A 14,481-nucleotide genomic window follows, 5' to 3' on the forward strand; every position below is an offset into this window, starting at 1 on the left:
GCCGATGCAAGTTAGTAAAATAAAACATATTTTTTCATCTTCAAATGGCAAAGAATGCATCCTTTAAATGCAACTGGGACAATACATTGGGGTTTTGCTACAATAACCTGAGCAGGCTATGATAATGTATATACTTATTGGTACTACTCAGCTACTCAGTTCCTGTTTCATAGTCGAGTACAGCGACTGATTGGCTGACTCACCTTGGCCGAACGCTCCTTCTTGTCCCACCATTCATCAAAGGCCCTGAAAGCGACCACCTCCACCATCTTGCGGTTGAGGTCCCTCTTCATGATAGCCTTCAACTCCTTGACAATAACCATGAGCACCCCGTCCACCGTAGCCTTGTGTGGGTCCTCCTTCTTGGGTTCATACCCCGGCGGGGGCACCGCGGGGTTGAATTTAGGCATGGCGGGCAAGGGCCAGGGCTGTCCGTGCCCCATGCTCGCTGACGGTGCCCCTGCGATGGAAAAAGGGCGGTAGGGGTTCCCAAACTGCATGGCCCCACCTCCGGCCATGAAGGGAGGGTAGGGGTACCCCCGCTGGCCCTGCATCATGCGGCTCAACATCTGGGTCTGCATCTGGAAGGACATCTGCATGCTGCTCCACTGGGGCAGGCAGCTGACCAGGTCCATCTGCATCATGGGCACCATGTTGGGCGCATACGGGTGCAGCGGGTGCATCATGGCGTGGGGAGGAACGCCCGGGGGGCCGGGCAGCGGCGGAGGGGGGCCGGGGACGGCAGGGTGGGGCGGGAGGTGTGGGGGTGGCAGCGGGAAGCCTGCCTGGGGAGGGGGTAGAGGAGGGAACCCGGGAGGAGGGAGGGTGATGGCGGAGTTGACCACGATGCCCTTGGCGCAGTCACCACTGGCTATCGGTGTGCCGGGCATCTCGTCATCCGAGATTTCCATGTCCTCTCCAGAGGACTGGTGGCTCTGTGTGACAAGACAAAGAGCAAGGAACAATCAAATACTTTCTCACATCTGGATGCAAAAGCATATCTCAAAAGACCACCCCCCTCCCCCATTTTAATTTTAGAGGAAAGACCCTGAAAATAAAAGCATATATATATACACGTATCAGTCATGGCATCCATGGGTTCTGTGGTAATGACTTCTATACACAGTACTGTATAGTAGTGACAGAAAGTATGCAAACATTAAATGGTGTGACTCATTCAATAAAAGGAAGGTAGTGCAAATGATAATGTAAAAACAGCATATTCCTCACACTTATTTGAATGCATTTCCTGGAAATAAATCTGCGCTTTACAATTCACACATTTACAAAAAGGCATGCAACAATATTGGTGAGAAAATAACTAATGACTATGAAAGAGGATGTACAAATAAAATGTTTAATTTTGGTCATACATAATGTTAAAATGTTAATCATTGCATCGAGCATTGTCAGTCAATTCACAGTTCATTACAGTGTCCTTTGTTAATGGCTGGGGCAGTACCATTCATCAATTGTCTCACTGTCCTCATAATTGTATTGTACCCCCCTCCTCCCACTAGCTGCCGAAACTCACCCATCAAATACGTGCCATCTCACCCTCACAAGCTCATCACGTTCAAATGGATGACAGATTAGTATCTTTTGAGGCAGAGCAGGAGAGGTGCCATTCTTTTGTTTTTTTATGAGCTCTCAATCAGACTTTCAACTGCAGAAATGCTTTAGAGATCTGTGACCAGATCTCACTGCTCTGTTACAGCTACTGCAGCTTGTTAAATAGCTTCAATAATTCACCTCTCAATTTCCAAATGACAGACTATCCCTTTCGTGCACCAGAACTGAGGACAGTAACAATGTAGATATTGCAAAACCCAATAATCAATTATTGTTTAAATGATTCAATGTAATATATTCAGCAATTGATATGTCCCTCCCAACTCTTCTATGGGTCCTTGTGAACAGATGCAGTGGACTATTTATTGTATGTCAAGTTCAAATCTACAGCCAAAATCCCTTGTATTTATTACAAATGTACATTTTTGGTGGTAGGCCAGATCCACAGACAGTGAAAACTGAGCAACCTTGCAGGACCTTGCAGTCCTGATTTTTGTTAGACCCTCCTCCCTGTCCCTCCTCCCCTCAGCCCTCCCATCTCCAGGGAACAGGCACAAACGGTCACAGAGGTCAGCACACTGCTATTGAGGATTACTCAACTGATCAAACAAGAATAAAAAAACTGACCAATGAGACTCCAATAATGGACATAATAGTGGACCAAAATGGAAGCCATCAGTCATCCCAGAATGGCAAGGGGCGTGTTCATGCTTGACAAATTGGACAAACAGTCAAGGTCAAACTCCTCATAGGCCACGCTGTGGCTCAGGAGCCCTTTAGCCTTAATTGAACTTCAAGATGAAGTGCTTGTGACCAACATATAGTAAGTGGCCAGGGTCAGCATTCAAAGACTAATATATTTTTTGGGAGAAACTCAAAGCCATGAACTAAAGGCAACATCAAGAGGGGGGATGAAATGAGCCGCTCTCTTAGCACGTATTGAGGCCCATCCTATTTATTTGTATAAATGACACCACAACATATGGGTCATTGCATGAAAAATCAACCAGAGGTGTGGGAGTTGACTTTGTGTATATTCAATAAAGAACATCCAAAACAATAGCCTCACTGGATTTGTCATTCTAGAAATATTGGGAGGAGGGGGGGGGGGGGGGGTGTTACTCAAAAAGTAATTTACTAGTATTTCAAGTTTGAATACCATACACAAAGTGATGCTGATGTAGGAGGCCATCAAACTATGATTTAACTCAACATAAAGTTTGAGTATAGGAGCAGTAACAAAGTAGGACCTAACTTTGGCATTAGATCATTTTTTAATAAATGATCTATTGGACTTAATTTTCCCAGCTGTTTGTAACCAACATATCTACTACTCTTATAAGTATGGAAGTTATACACCCAGTGGTGGTGTTGTAGTAAGCCATGAAAATTAAATATGAATATATTTTAAAAAGCAGGATTTAGCATTTATGAATGACCATAACTTTTTTCTGAGCAGTATTATGAAATTCATAGTTCGTAATCTGAAACTAGACAGAAAAATGCATCAGACTACACATTTCCCTGTTTTAATGCCAAAGATATGAAGCTCCAAAATCAACACAAACCACAATTTCCACTTCATATATAAGAGCCAATATCTCTAGAACGACAATTAGGCTAATGTCAGGAGAATCCAATGAGGCTAATGTTTTGGATGTTCTTTATTATATAAGAACATTGACATAAAGTTTGAGCAAAATTGGAGGGGTCAACTCCCACAAGATTTTTCACGGAATTACCCATATACTCCCGATAGCCCAGTGAAATGTTACCTATACGCAAAACCAACTGTCTTGGGAAATCTGCTTCCTTTATAAGATGTTTATCTGGGGAGAAAACAGAAAAGGAAATGAAAGGGATCCAACCTCTGTTTTGGTCTCAACTGTTGCACAGGACTGCCTCCAATTTCCTGCTCATAACAAATACTCCCCTTCCACCATGACAATGAGCACGGGCGGGCACTGGACAGAGTGATGTAACCAGCAGCCTGCAAAGTCACATTACTCTGTATTTGTCACAGAAGTGACCTTTTCTAATCTTACACGTTTTAAAAAGCTAAAACCACCATCAAACTTTTTTTCCCAAAGCTTGCTCTATGCACCATTCAGATTCCTGTGGTCTATCACAGCCAAATCCTGTTGGTCACAACAATTCTTCCTATTGTAGAACTGTTCTAACAGAATTAGGAGACCTACAAAAGGACCTGCAACTTTGCACTAGGAAAGTCTGTTATTGCTGATGATCTACTGTTGAGCTTCCACAGCTAGTCATGGTTTTGTCAGTAGCCATGGGAATGACAACATTTACCAGAAGAAAATATAGGGAACATTGATTCATATATGGAACAGGCAGAAGTTCAGAATGAAGAGTAGCCTGTGCAGTGTTTGTTGTCACTTTGAAGCGGCTAAGTGTTTTTGGAGTTCCTTTTTGCATATACAAGCAAAGCCCTTGTTTAAAAACAGCACTAAAATAAGTTCAACTAGGTTTTACCGAAACTGAGAAACAGAGAAATATCCAAGCTGGATACTGGAAACTGCCAACTGTTTCATGACTTCATAGGCTTATGCAAATTTGTAATAACATGGGACCTTACAGCTGTCTATTACAAAATCAAATAAAAAACCTGAGTGGATCATTTGGACCGTTGAGATCGGGATGCCAATACGTAAGTGGAGGCAGGTACATTTTTGTGTTGAATGATAATCATTCCCCAATGGAATGGTTGACATGTACCAAAAAATTCAGTACTCTAAACATAGTTCCAACAACTGAAAACCTGGAGAAGTTGAATCTGGAAAGGTAAGCCAGAGTAATAGAGAACTTCTTTGTGAAGAGAGCCCTCATTAAAATAAAAAAGACACAAACGCAGCCACCGCACAAGTATGCAGACAGGAGAAAAGACAGGAGTAGGACGACAGGGTCCAATACAAGAAGCTACTCAGGTCTGCACAAATGGCTTCTATAAAACAGTATCAGGACACCATCATTCTGAAACTATTATCGCATAGTTATATCTTTCAATGGTCATCTCTGACTTGGAACCATGTAGCTACAAAATATGAAAACGTTTGACAATTTATTGGCCTGTAAAATAATACCAGCGTGCAATATTCCTCCAGTCACCCCCATAGCTACAGATTTAGTGTCTTCCAGAAGACTGGAATTCATAAACAGCAGACAGGAGGGGGGTTGCTGTGGAGACAGAGAGAGAGAGAGAGAGAGAGAGAGAGAGAGAGAGAGAGAGAGAGAAGAGACGGAGAGAGAAAAAAGAGGCGGAGAGATGGTGGAATCGGAAAAGGGAAAGGGAGAGGAGTTTGACAGCCTCCTCCGTCATTCTCCTGTCGTAGCATCACTGGACGAGTGGGGATTTCCCTTTCATCAGCAGAGAGGATGAGTCAGCCGAACGGCAGGCAAGCACACTGGGGGGGCAGAGCTGCACCGCCAGCCCTCCCCCCGTTAACACCCCCACCCCCCAAACCCACCCCTAAGGTCTGCATGTGTCCCGGCTCACATCTCAGTGCTTCCCTCCTGGAATGTCCTCTCCTCTCTCTCTCCAGCACAAAGCCCCTCAGCAGCGCTCCACTACAGGCTGAGAGCTGCTAAAAGCCCTGCAGCTCCTCCACAGCTGAGGACTCTGCTTTAGATCTATTGAGGACCGCCAGTGCCTTTGATCACTGCAGACCCCTCACTGGCCTATTCTGTCCCCACCGCAAACCAAGCACCCTGCTGCTGCGGATCCCCACACACAGACACACACACGCACATACATTATCCATGAATTCCTTCATATCTTTTAGTGGGCCTTCCTCGCCCCATTGTGTGTCAGAGATAAAACACAAGGGCTATTTCTGACAAGACTGAAGTTTTGAAAATACACCACTTATACAACATATTAACAGAGACGTTCACTTTAAGCATTTCATTTTCCTCATCAGTGGTTCTGTAAATATGTTGCGTGTGAAATGCTCAGGGAGGCACAAACCCATTTATCACCGTCCTGAACACAAACAGCAGGTACCTGACACCGGGAGAGCGCTCTCTCTCTCTCTCTCTCTCTCTCACACACACACACACACACACACACACACACACACACACACACACAAAATGAAAAGGGAAAACTGGGCGACACTTTAAAAGAACTCACACTCGATAAGCTTTCTGTATACACGATTCCCCTGGCTATGGCCACACCAACCACATCACAGCATGCAGACATGCTTCCCGCTAGCCTGTTATTTACTATGGTCACATTCAGCTGACATAGACAAGTTGAAAACCTTCATCAGCAGCCACTGCTCACTCCCACAGAAGCCCTTCTCAAACATAATCTTCACCCACAGCGACATGCAGAAAAAGCCCACAGAGGCTGAGATACTACATTAAAAATATTAGATTACTGACAATCATTTCCAGTCAAGCTTTTCAGCTCTAAAGTTTCAATGTGGCTGAAACTTTGCATGCCTAAAATGTGCAACTTATCCAGAACTCAACATCTCTGCTGACTCACTTCCCCTCTGAAAGGAAAAAAAAAAAATAGTAGACTTCTTAATAATTTATTGAAAAAGAAATTTGGGTCCAATAGACCATAAGCCATTCATAAAATTATAACATTATTAACAAATAAATAGTGCAGAGAAATCGTTTCGTTCAAATCATATTGTTCACTTAGACATGAGTGTAGCTCACGGAGATCTGGGCAAGACAAGACATGATTGCATAAAATATTTGCTACCATTAAAACAATACTTAATTGTGCAGGAAGGCTTATTTTATAAGGCAACTCAATCCCATTACATTTTATCTACAATGGGACAATGATACAATATCAATTTAATTCAAAATGTGGCCAAAACGTTATAAATTATATGCTATTGATCAAATGCTACAAATGCTACAAGAAAGAGGTGACAGCCCCTCATATCAGCTCTAGGCTATGTAAAATCACCGTCTCAGAATAGACTCCCTTTTCCCCAGCTACACTGGGCTGACATAACTCAACGGAGCCTTAGGACAACATCAACCCAGTAAATATAATCAATTCTAACCAAATAACATGGCACAAAGTAAAATTGCATCCCCAAAAAGGACACACATTTCATAAAGCAACTTTCAAACCTAATATGAAAAAAAAAAAAACTATCAGATTGCTTGACCACAATGGGAGGGATTATGGTCATAAAATCAAAATAAAAGATGCTCCTGTGATTCTACATGTCTGTGGCTTTTCTTTCCCCCCCCCCAATTATCACAGTTTTTACAAATATACTTGAAGTATAGAGGATTTGGTTTCCATTCGGTTTTCTGACATGCAAACACCATACTGTATGCATTACACACTGTATTTTTATTTCACATTGTATTGTATGTATACACACTGTATTTTATGTATTATGCATTGTATTGTATTTATTACACAATGTATGTATTACACACTGGTACATGGATTATTCCCATTCAGTGGCTTGCAAGAATTAATTTCCAGCTGTATTTAAATGCCACTGTACATGTACAATATAAATTGCTTCCTTCAATTATATACCATTAGCACACACTTGTTACCCCAAAACTGCATTCCAACAATCTGTGAATTCTTTGCCTTGGAGAACTCAGTAGGGTGAATGACAAAGACATAAGCCGATTTGTAGAACGCGCCTGTTCAGACAAAGCTGTGAACAGCATCCTGCCAACTTGCTGCAATTTTCAGAAAGAATACTTTTTTTCTAGAACTTACCATTCAAATCGACACACAGTCAATTTCTGAATGTCCTAGAAGCATCTGATGAAAAAGACTGCAAAACAAAGTACTGCCTACATTTTTATCCTTATTCCTTCACTCGGTAACTCACAACTTTACAACAACAGAGCCAGCCATTACAATAACAGGAACATTATCTATATGCCCCCTATAGGAGCCTTGGCTCTGGTGACATTTATTGTCTGCAAACTATTTCTGCTAATATTCAAATGCAATTACGCACATGCAACAGCATTTTAGAATTGGGTATAATTATTCAATGGCAAAAAAGCTCTAATGCAGTCAAAAGAAACATTATGCCTACACAAAAAATGTATTCATTGCTTTTGTGTCACAAGTTGATGTATGCATGCATCATGGATCTGATTTCCTAAAGAAAATTACCTCCAGTCATACTCTCAAACAAACTTTGAATTCAAGGGGCAATGAGAGCAGTAGTCTGCAAAAAAGTACACTGAGCATACAGATTTCATCCTGTTTTATTCATTCAACCATGGTTGTACCACAAAGCGGCCTCTTTTACAGTTTCATAGCACAGTTGGGATGACATCACTAAGCCACAACTGAGTGTATTGGCGTAATGGCAGTTATTTCTGCTTGAAATTGGTTTCAGCTGAAAAGCTTCCCGTCTCAAAGGTTTACGAGATTTGAACATAAAAACACACGCATTCATTTAAGAGCATATCCCATTGTTCAGTTGTTCAATCCCATACCTTAATAGTACAATCTGAACATGTCATGAGTGCATGTAATTTGTCTTCAATATAATGGAAACACAGACATGGCAAGCGCAGCCCTGAGTAGTGCCATAGCAGAGAGATTTTCAGAGGTTAGTGGATACTGGGTCCACACAAGTACTTCACAGTCCTACAGGCACTCAGGACCAAGGTCAATAATCACAAATAATACATCTAAAGGGCTGGATTTGAAAGCCTTCGCTAAAGGGGGTACAAAATGCAAAAATATGGCTGTAAACTCTTATTCGCCGAGTGTGAAAACAGAGATATAAGTCTTACCACATCCATCTTGTCAGTGGGCGTCTCATCCCCCAGGGAGGAGTCTTTCCTCTTGCTCCTGTCCATCTTGGCCTGGGAGAGGGGGTCACAGGGGGAGGAGGCCCCGGAGCTCCGCACCAAAGAGGCCGTCCCCAGGACGGGCTCGTCTTCGTCCGAGTCGGGCAGAGGCGTGGGACTGATGTCTTCCAGGCCGGTGCTGGAGGGGCGGGAGGCCGGGGTGGCCCCGCAGTAGCCAGGCTGGGAGTTGGCAGTGTAGGGCGGGATGGGGGACAGCTGGGAGGAGGACGAGGAGATGGGGCTGCCCTCCATGCGCACCTCGGTGTCTGAGTCCCTCTCGCTCAGGAAGGGCAGCTTGGTCCTCTTCTCCTTCAGCAGCATTTCGATGCGGGAGTCCAGGCTGTTGCGCTCCGACTCCAGCGTGGGGGTGCCTGGGGACGGGCACTGCTCCGGGGTCCTGCACAGCGGGGCAGCGGGCAGCAGCTCAGCAGACGGCGGGGGGTCAGGGAGGGGCGGCGTTTCCGGCTTCTCCTTCACCGGCACAAAGTCTACACAGGCCCCGGCAGCGGCCGTGGTACCGGGGGGGAAGGCCTTGGCGGCAGGAGGGGGTGGGGGGATCCTCCTGTACTCCTGCTCCCGGGGCGGGTGGTGGGGCGCTGGCTCTACGTGGGGGTATGTGGGGGGAGGCGGGGCCTGGTACGGAGAGAAAGCCGACTTGTAGCCGGCCGAGCTGGCAGGCGGGGCGGAGGGGGCGGGCTCTGGGGGTGGCGGGGGTGGCTGGTGTTTGAAAGGGGGGCTGGAGAAGGACGTCTGCTCCGAGCCACGGTAGGCCCCGCTGGTGTTGTGCACATAGTGGCGCTCGGGCCGCCGGTTGTAGGCGTCCTGAAACTTGGTTTCGTGCCTCCGGGCCTTGTACCCCCCCGAGCCCTCCGCCCGGCTGGACTGGTAAGCTGGGGTGGTCTGCCTGCTGGAGTAGCTGGAGTCTTGGGAGAAGGGGGTACCCGCCATTCGTGGAGTATGCGGGGTACCCTGGGACTGGGGCGTGTGCCCGAAGCTGTTGGGCGTGTCCTGCCGCAGGCTGGAATAGGCCGTGTCCAGGGAGAGGGGCGTGTTAATGCTGTTAGGGGTGGTGGGACCGCCCAGCGTGGAAGAGCTGCCTTCGGACAGTCTCTTGGCAGGTTCGATAGCCTAGAGAGAAACAACATTTCACATGGTGACCCCGCAACTTAAATCACTTTCTCAGCCCAATGCCTGACAACCTGGTGCTGAATAAAATAATGCATCAATTTATTCATTGCGTACTGTGCATCAGAAAGCATATCCAATCCACGCACAAGGGCAAAAAATTTAGTGGAAAAACTGTCTAGCCACTTTCTCAAAACTGTCAGTGAGGATACGCGGGGGGCATTAAAATCCACCAGCCAACTTCTTGGAGAACCAACAGCTAGTAGGAAGAAAGTAGTTCCGCTGAACTCAGGGTCATGGCATTTTTAATTATAATCAACATTAGAGGCTTCATGGGAAGCCTCTTGGCAGAAGTGGTCAAAGTACAGGTTGCCATCAAACTGCTCAGCTCACTACTATTGACAGGTAAAAACAAGGAACAGAGGCACATTCCACACTGGGCCCCACTTTACCACCTGCTGCACAGATAAACTGAACCACTGATAAAGTTGTCAACATCCCGAGCTGCAGCTTTCCACACTCTTATCTCAAATAACCATTTTCCCCACTTTACATTAAAGATGAATAAACAAATACAGGTAATGCATTTAGACATTTTTAAAAAGCCATGTAGTCAAAAGAATTGTCAGGTTACTATGGACTAATACATGCCCCAGTTTCAAATTTAAGACATGGTCACTCAGCTGCCACCTTTGAGAAAGTGCGGGTAAAATAACTTTTTTCAAGGTTATTGGTCAGTTACATTTAGCTAACACACACAAAATGAATGTGACCCAAGTTGTGTGCCTGCCTTAAGTGACAAGAAATATTATTTTAAAATATTTTGAACAATCCATGCTGAATTTCATTTTCATGCTTCCAGACAGAAGGTTATTTATTTTGCCTGTCTTCAAGCAAGGCTAATAAACATAATAAAAAACAAAAGTAGGTTCCTAAGACTGAAAATGAACTGATGAGCAGGCACTGTCCTCCTATAATAGTGAAAGGCATTGTTTCTCTGGCGCAGTAAAGTGGTTTAGATTGTGAAAGGAAAATAAATACAACTTTAGGAAACAATCAATGAGTGCACCTGCAAAGCGAAGATTGCAGAGAAGTATATAACCCAGTCTGAAGACAATTTATTTTTTAACATATAGTGCATAATCCCATGGCACTGAATGAAACTCTTCACTCCCATCTACTGGTACGTCCTTCACCCTCTATCTCCACTGCATGTGTGCAAACCAACCCCACCTCCTTCCCAAAAAATACTAATTAGTGGCTTCATTGCAAGGTTCAGACATTACACAGGACCCTGTCCTCCCTGTCAAATCAGGAAATTTATTTGGGCTCCATGTCCACAAAAATGTTCCAACAGGAGATTCAAATAGTTCATATAAAAAAATTATCTATTTGTAAAATACTGCAGCACCTCACCAGCAAAGATGTACTAGACATACTAAACAGGTCGCTAGTTTCCATCAGCCAAAGCATAACATACGATTCAGTGTGAAAATTAGTGAGGAGTCAGTAAGTAAAGATTAGAACATTGGGAATTTAGGCTCTTGAGTTGAATGCAACAGAGCACTTACCAGCAGGGCATCAGCGAGGCTGTGGGGTGAAATCTCTCGAGGGTCCTCACCACCCACCGGAAGAGTCCGAGGGGTGTAAAAACCATTGATCAGGAGCTCGAAGTACCGCATTCGGTTTTCACCTGTTTTATATAGGCGAGAAGAGAATGGTGGAGGAGCTGAAGGTTTTGACATATGACATGCTTGTACCATTTCTTGTCAAATGTGAGAGGAATTCCTTTTACCAAACTGCTGTAGCCACTCACTTTCAGGGCATGGTTAGAAAAAAGCATATCACAGGCTAACAGGAATATTTGACAACCAGCAACATTAACTTCATACACACACAATATTTACACAGCCAAATGGCAAAGCCAACAAATAATGTTTCTACAGCTAAGGCCGCATGTTAAGTAAAGGGGAAAAGGCTTTTTTTTATTTTTATTAAAAGGGGAGTAGGCAATCAGCTCTCCTTTTGTATTTTTCCACTTTATTCAGACACGTAGAAAGTAGAGAAGACTACAGATACAGATGGGTCACAATACACTGACACTGATGGGAATCAAACCCTGACCAAATGGGGGATTAATATTTGGGTTGGAAAGTCAGCTGCTACAGCAAACTGCTCCATCAAGTCTTTAAGAGGAAGCTCACAACTACTACTACTACTATTTTATCCATTAAGCATTTTTATCATTCAAAGAAAATGCAGCATAGAAAATACATGAGAATGTAGACTATGCACTCTATTAAAATGAATAATGTGTTGCTAGTTACAGAGTTATTTTACTGAAATATTTAAAATTAGCAGTTTAAAAATAACTATTATTGCCAGGTGTAAGAAGTGTTGCAATTAATGATATGCTCACTTAAAAAGTACCTTGAATCGGTTAAGACGTCCATTTACTGAGCGGTATAAATATCCGTTTTGGCAACATTTCATGCCACAATGGTGTGGAAATAGCGGACCTGCAGCACGTTCAACAAAACGAGCATTCTGACAGCATCAGGCACCGTGCCATTACCAAGAAACAAAAGACTTGCATTGCAGCGTGGGATTCTAAGCTTGTTAAAGACTGCTATCATTTTTTTAAATATATAAAATGTAAAGTGTATATTTAGAATGCTAACCGGAATCATAAACAGATAGGGACAAACAAGACAGAGAATATAATTAAGCCTGCATACCTTTAGGGTCGAGCTCCACGTGGATAATGTTTCCCATCACAGAAGTATTGTGAAGATTTTGAACGGTGTCCTTTGCCGCCTTTACGGAGCCGAAAAGAACTTTTGCTATTCCCAAATGCTTCTTGTTCTTGGGATTGTACAAAATTTCCACCTGCTCTATATCGCCGAATTTCTTGCACATGTCTGTCAAGAAACCTTCCCGAATGTTGTCGTTCAGTCTTGCAAACGTCACCTCCTTTGGAGGGACGGGACCGACATAACATTCATCAATCTGTAAAGAAATATACAGCGTAGAAGGAAAGTTAACAATTTTCGATAAATAACATACGCCAACGGTATGCATTTTTGCTGTAGTTTCTGAACGTACAGTAGCTATGTACATTAAACCCTGAATGTATGCAGTTGTGCGTGCATGTATCCAATGTACGCATGGCTAAGCAATACTGTAAACAGTAGACATGCCGACCTGTATCTATACAACTGTGAGTCACAACAGGGTTTATAGGGAATTCCCTATGATTTGATCAGACCGTAGTGCTGAGATTTTTTTTTGAAACAGAACACTTGTCACATTAGACAAGTTCAGCGAGGGGGTGTGCCTACCTTGAACTTAGGAACCGGTAGATCGGTCTCCTTGTATTTGGTCCAGAGACGACCGATTCTCGGGTCTCGGACAGTATCCACGGGTTGCATTCCCGGGTTCTGTTACAAAGTGGGGGGGAAACATTCGCAGTCAAGTCAAAATCATAGCCACCTTCACTTCATTCATTAGCTACTGTAGCTAGTTTGCAAATGAAGCACGGCTCCATGGCGCGCATGTATCCTATGCACGTGTGCTATGCTTTAATATGCAATATAGCTGAAAAGTACAAGTTAAACATGGGTATGCATACAGTTTTGTTACTACAATGGCAAATCAACGCGCTTGTAACCATGGAAATATTGTGACACTGATGCAGTGTGTCAGGTGCTGTGACAAACGACTTTCCTACTTTAATATCATTCCTTACGACAATCACGCTCGCTGCGAACTGTCACAAATGTATCAATTTAGCTACCATGCTTGTAGTGAATTGTAAAAAAATAATAATAATAAATAAAAAGAAAAGGCACAAACTCACGGGCATGCTGAAATTATGTCCATCGTAACGATAGACTTTATGCGATCCCTTTTTCAACGCTGGGTCAATAATCAACTTGTAACTCCTCCAATGGTGACTACGTTTCTCCCCTGAGCTGCAAACTGGATGGCTGTTTTCCATCCCGTTCGCCAGACCTGCAGAAGAATGTTAACAGAAGGAAAAGCATTGAGAGCATGTTAAGATAAAAAAACAACTTGTACCAATTGTCCCATAAAACACGGTTATGTCGGTAATGGGGCTTAAAGCTGGTCCCCATTACCGAAACAGACAGAAGGGAAGGTGGAAAAGGCAAGCTTACTTGAACTCTGCTTTCTACCGTGATCTTCATTTAACCTGGCTTTTTCTCCCAGCTTGGACATGATGTAGGATATTCCGATCGAGACTTTTCCACCAAAACGGTTAGATCTTTTACATTTCCCTGATTACATTACATGCTTTTAAAGGATCCTGCCTCCTTTTCGCGAGCCAGCACATATTGTGTGCCTCTGGTCTGGGTTTTCGGTCTCTCCCACAATACACCACTATTGAGCTACACTGGGAGCTATCCAACCATCTCTTCGCACATTCGATACTCAAATATTTTGAGAATTCGTCGAAAATAAATCGTTACATATTATAATTTTCAATAATATGCATTTCCCATTTAAAAATCGACACATTCTTAATGTATATATTCCTTATTATGTCGCATTTGGTTGGAAATTACAAGCTACAAAAAGCGTTGAATGTACCGGTTAGATTTACCCACACAGGAAACAAGATGGAAGAGAGGCTTTAGTTTAGTAGACTACCAGAGAATTGAGTTGTAATCAGCCCAGCCAATATTAATTTATAAAACGTTCGGTGTTAATAGTATTTAGCTTTTTTGTTTTGTTTTTAACATGAGGAAAAGTATATGCCTTTAAAAAGAGTAGCAGTTTTAAGGTTCTAGAGGACAATTACGTGTTCATTATTTTACTTAAGGCATGCAGACGGCAAGAACCAATCAGAAAAAAGCTTCCATTTGCCTTATGTTTTTCAGCCCAAGAAACATCCTGCATTATTAATCTTTTTGTTGAGGAAAAAACGCT

General features: G+C 43.4%; 1 protein-coding gene across 3 annotated transcripts in view; it reads right to left on the bottom strand.

Annotated features, from left to right (window-relative positions):
* The window catches only part of LOC133140077 (histone-lysine N-methyltransferase SETD1B-A-like), a 28,968-nt gene that overhangs the window by 12,130 nt on the left and 2,357 nt on the right, over positions 1-14,481 (bottom strand). For 2 of the 3 annotated variants that reach the window (XM_061259632.1, XM_061259631.1), the window contains exons 1-7: positions 13,710-13,972; positions 13,391-13,545; positions 12,873-12,971; positions 12,270-12,540; positions 11,103-11,224; positions 8,350-9,534; positions 204-935 (exon numbers count right to left, since the gene is read on the bottom strand). In XM_061259632.1, the coding sequence (XP_061115616.1) occupies positions 204-935; positions 8,350-9,534; positions 11,103-11,224; positions 12,270-12,540; positions 12,873-12,971; positions 13,391-13,545; positions 13,710-13,770 (2,625 nt within the window). In that variant the 5' untranslated portion in view covers positions 13,771-13,972. Of the gene's footprint in view, positions 1-203; positions 936-8,349; positions 9,535-11,102; positions 11,225-12,269; positions 12,541-12,872; positions 12,972-13,390; positions 13,546-13,709; positions 13,973-14,481 lie in introns of those variants that run through there. The other variant, XM_061259633.1, reaches the window with a different exon arrangement.

Source organism: Conger conger, chromosome 11 (assembly GCF_963514075.1).
Source record: "Conger conger chromosome 11, fConCon1.1, whole genome shotgun sequence".
In the NCBI taxonomy this organism is placed as follows: domain Eukaryota; kingdom Metazoa; phylum Chordata; class Actinopteri; order Anguilliformes; family Congridae; genus Conger; species Conger conger.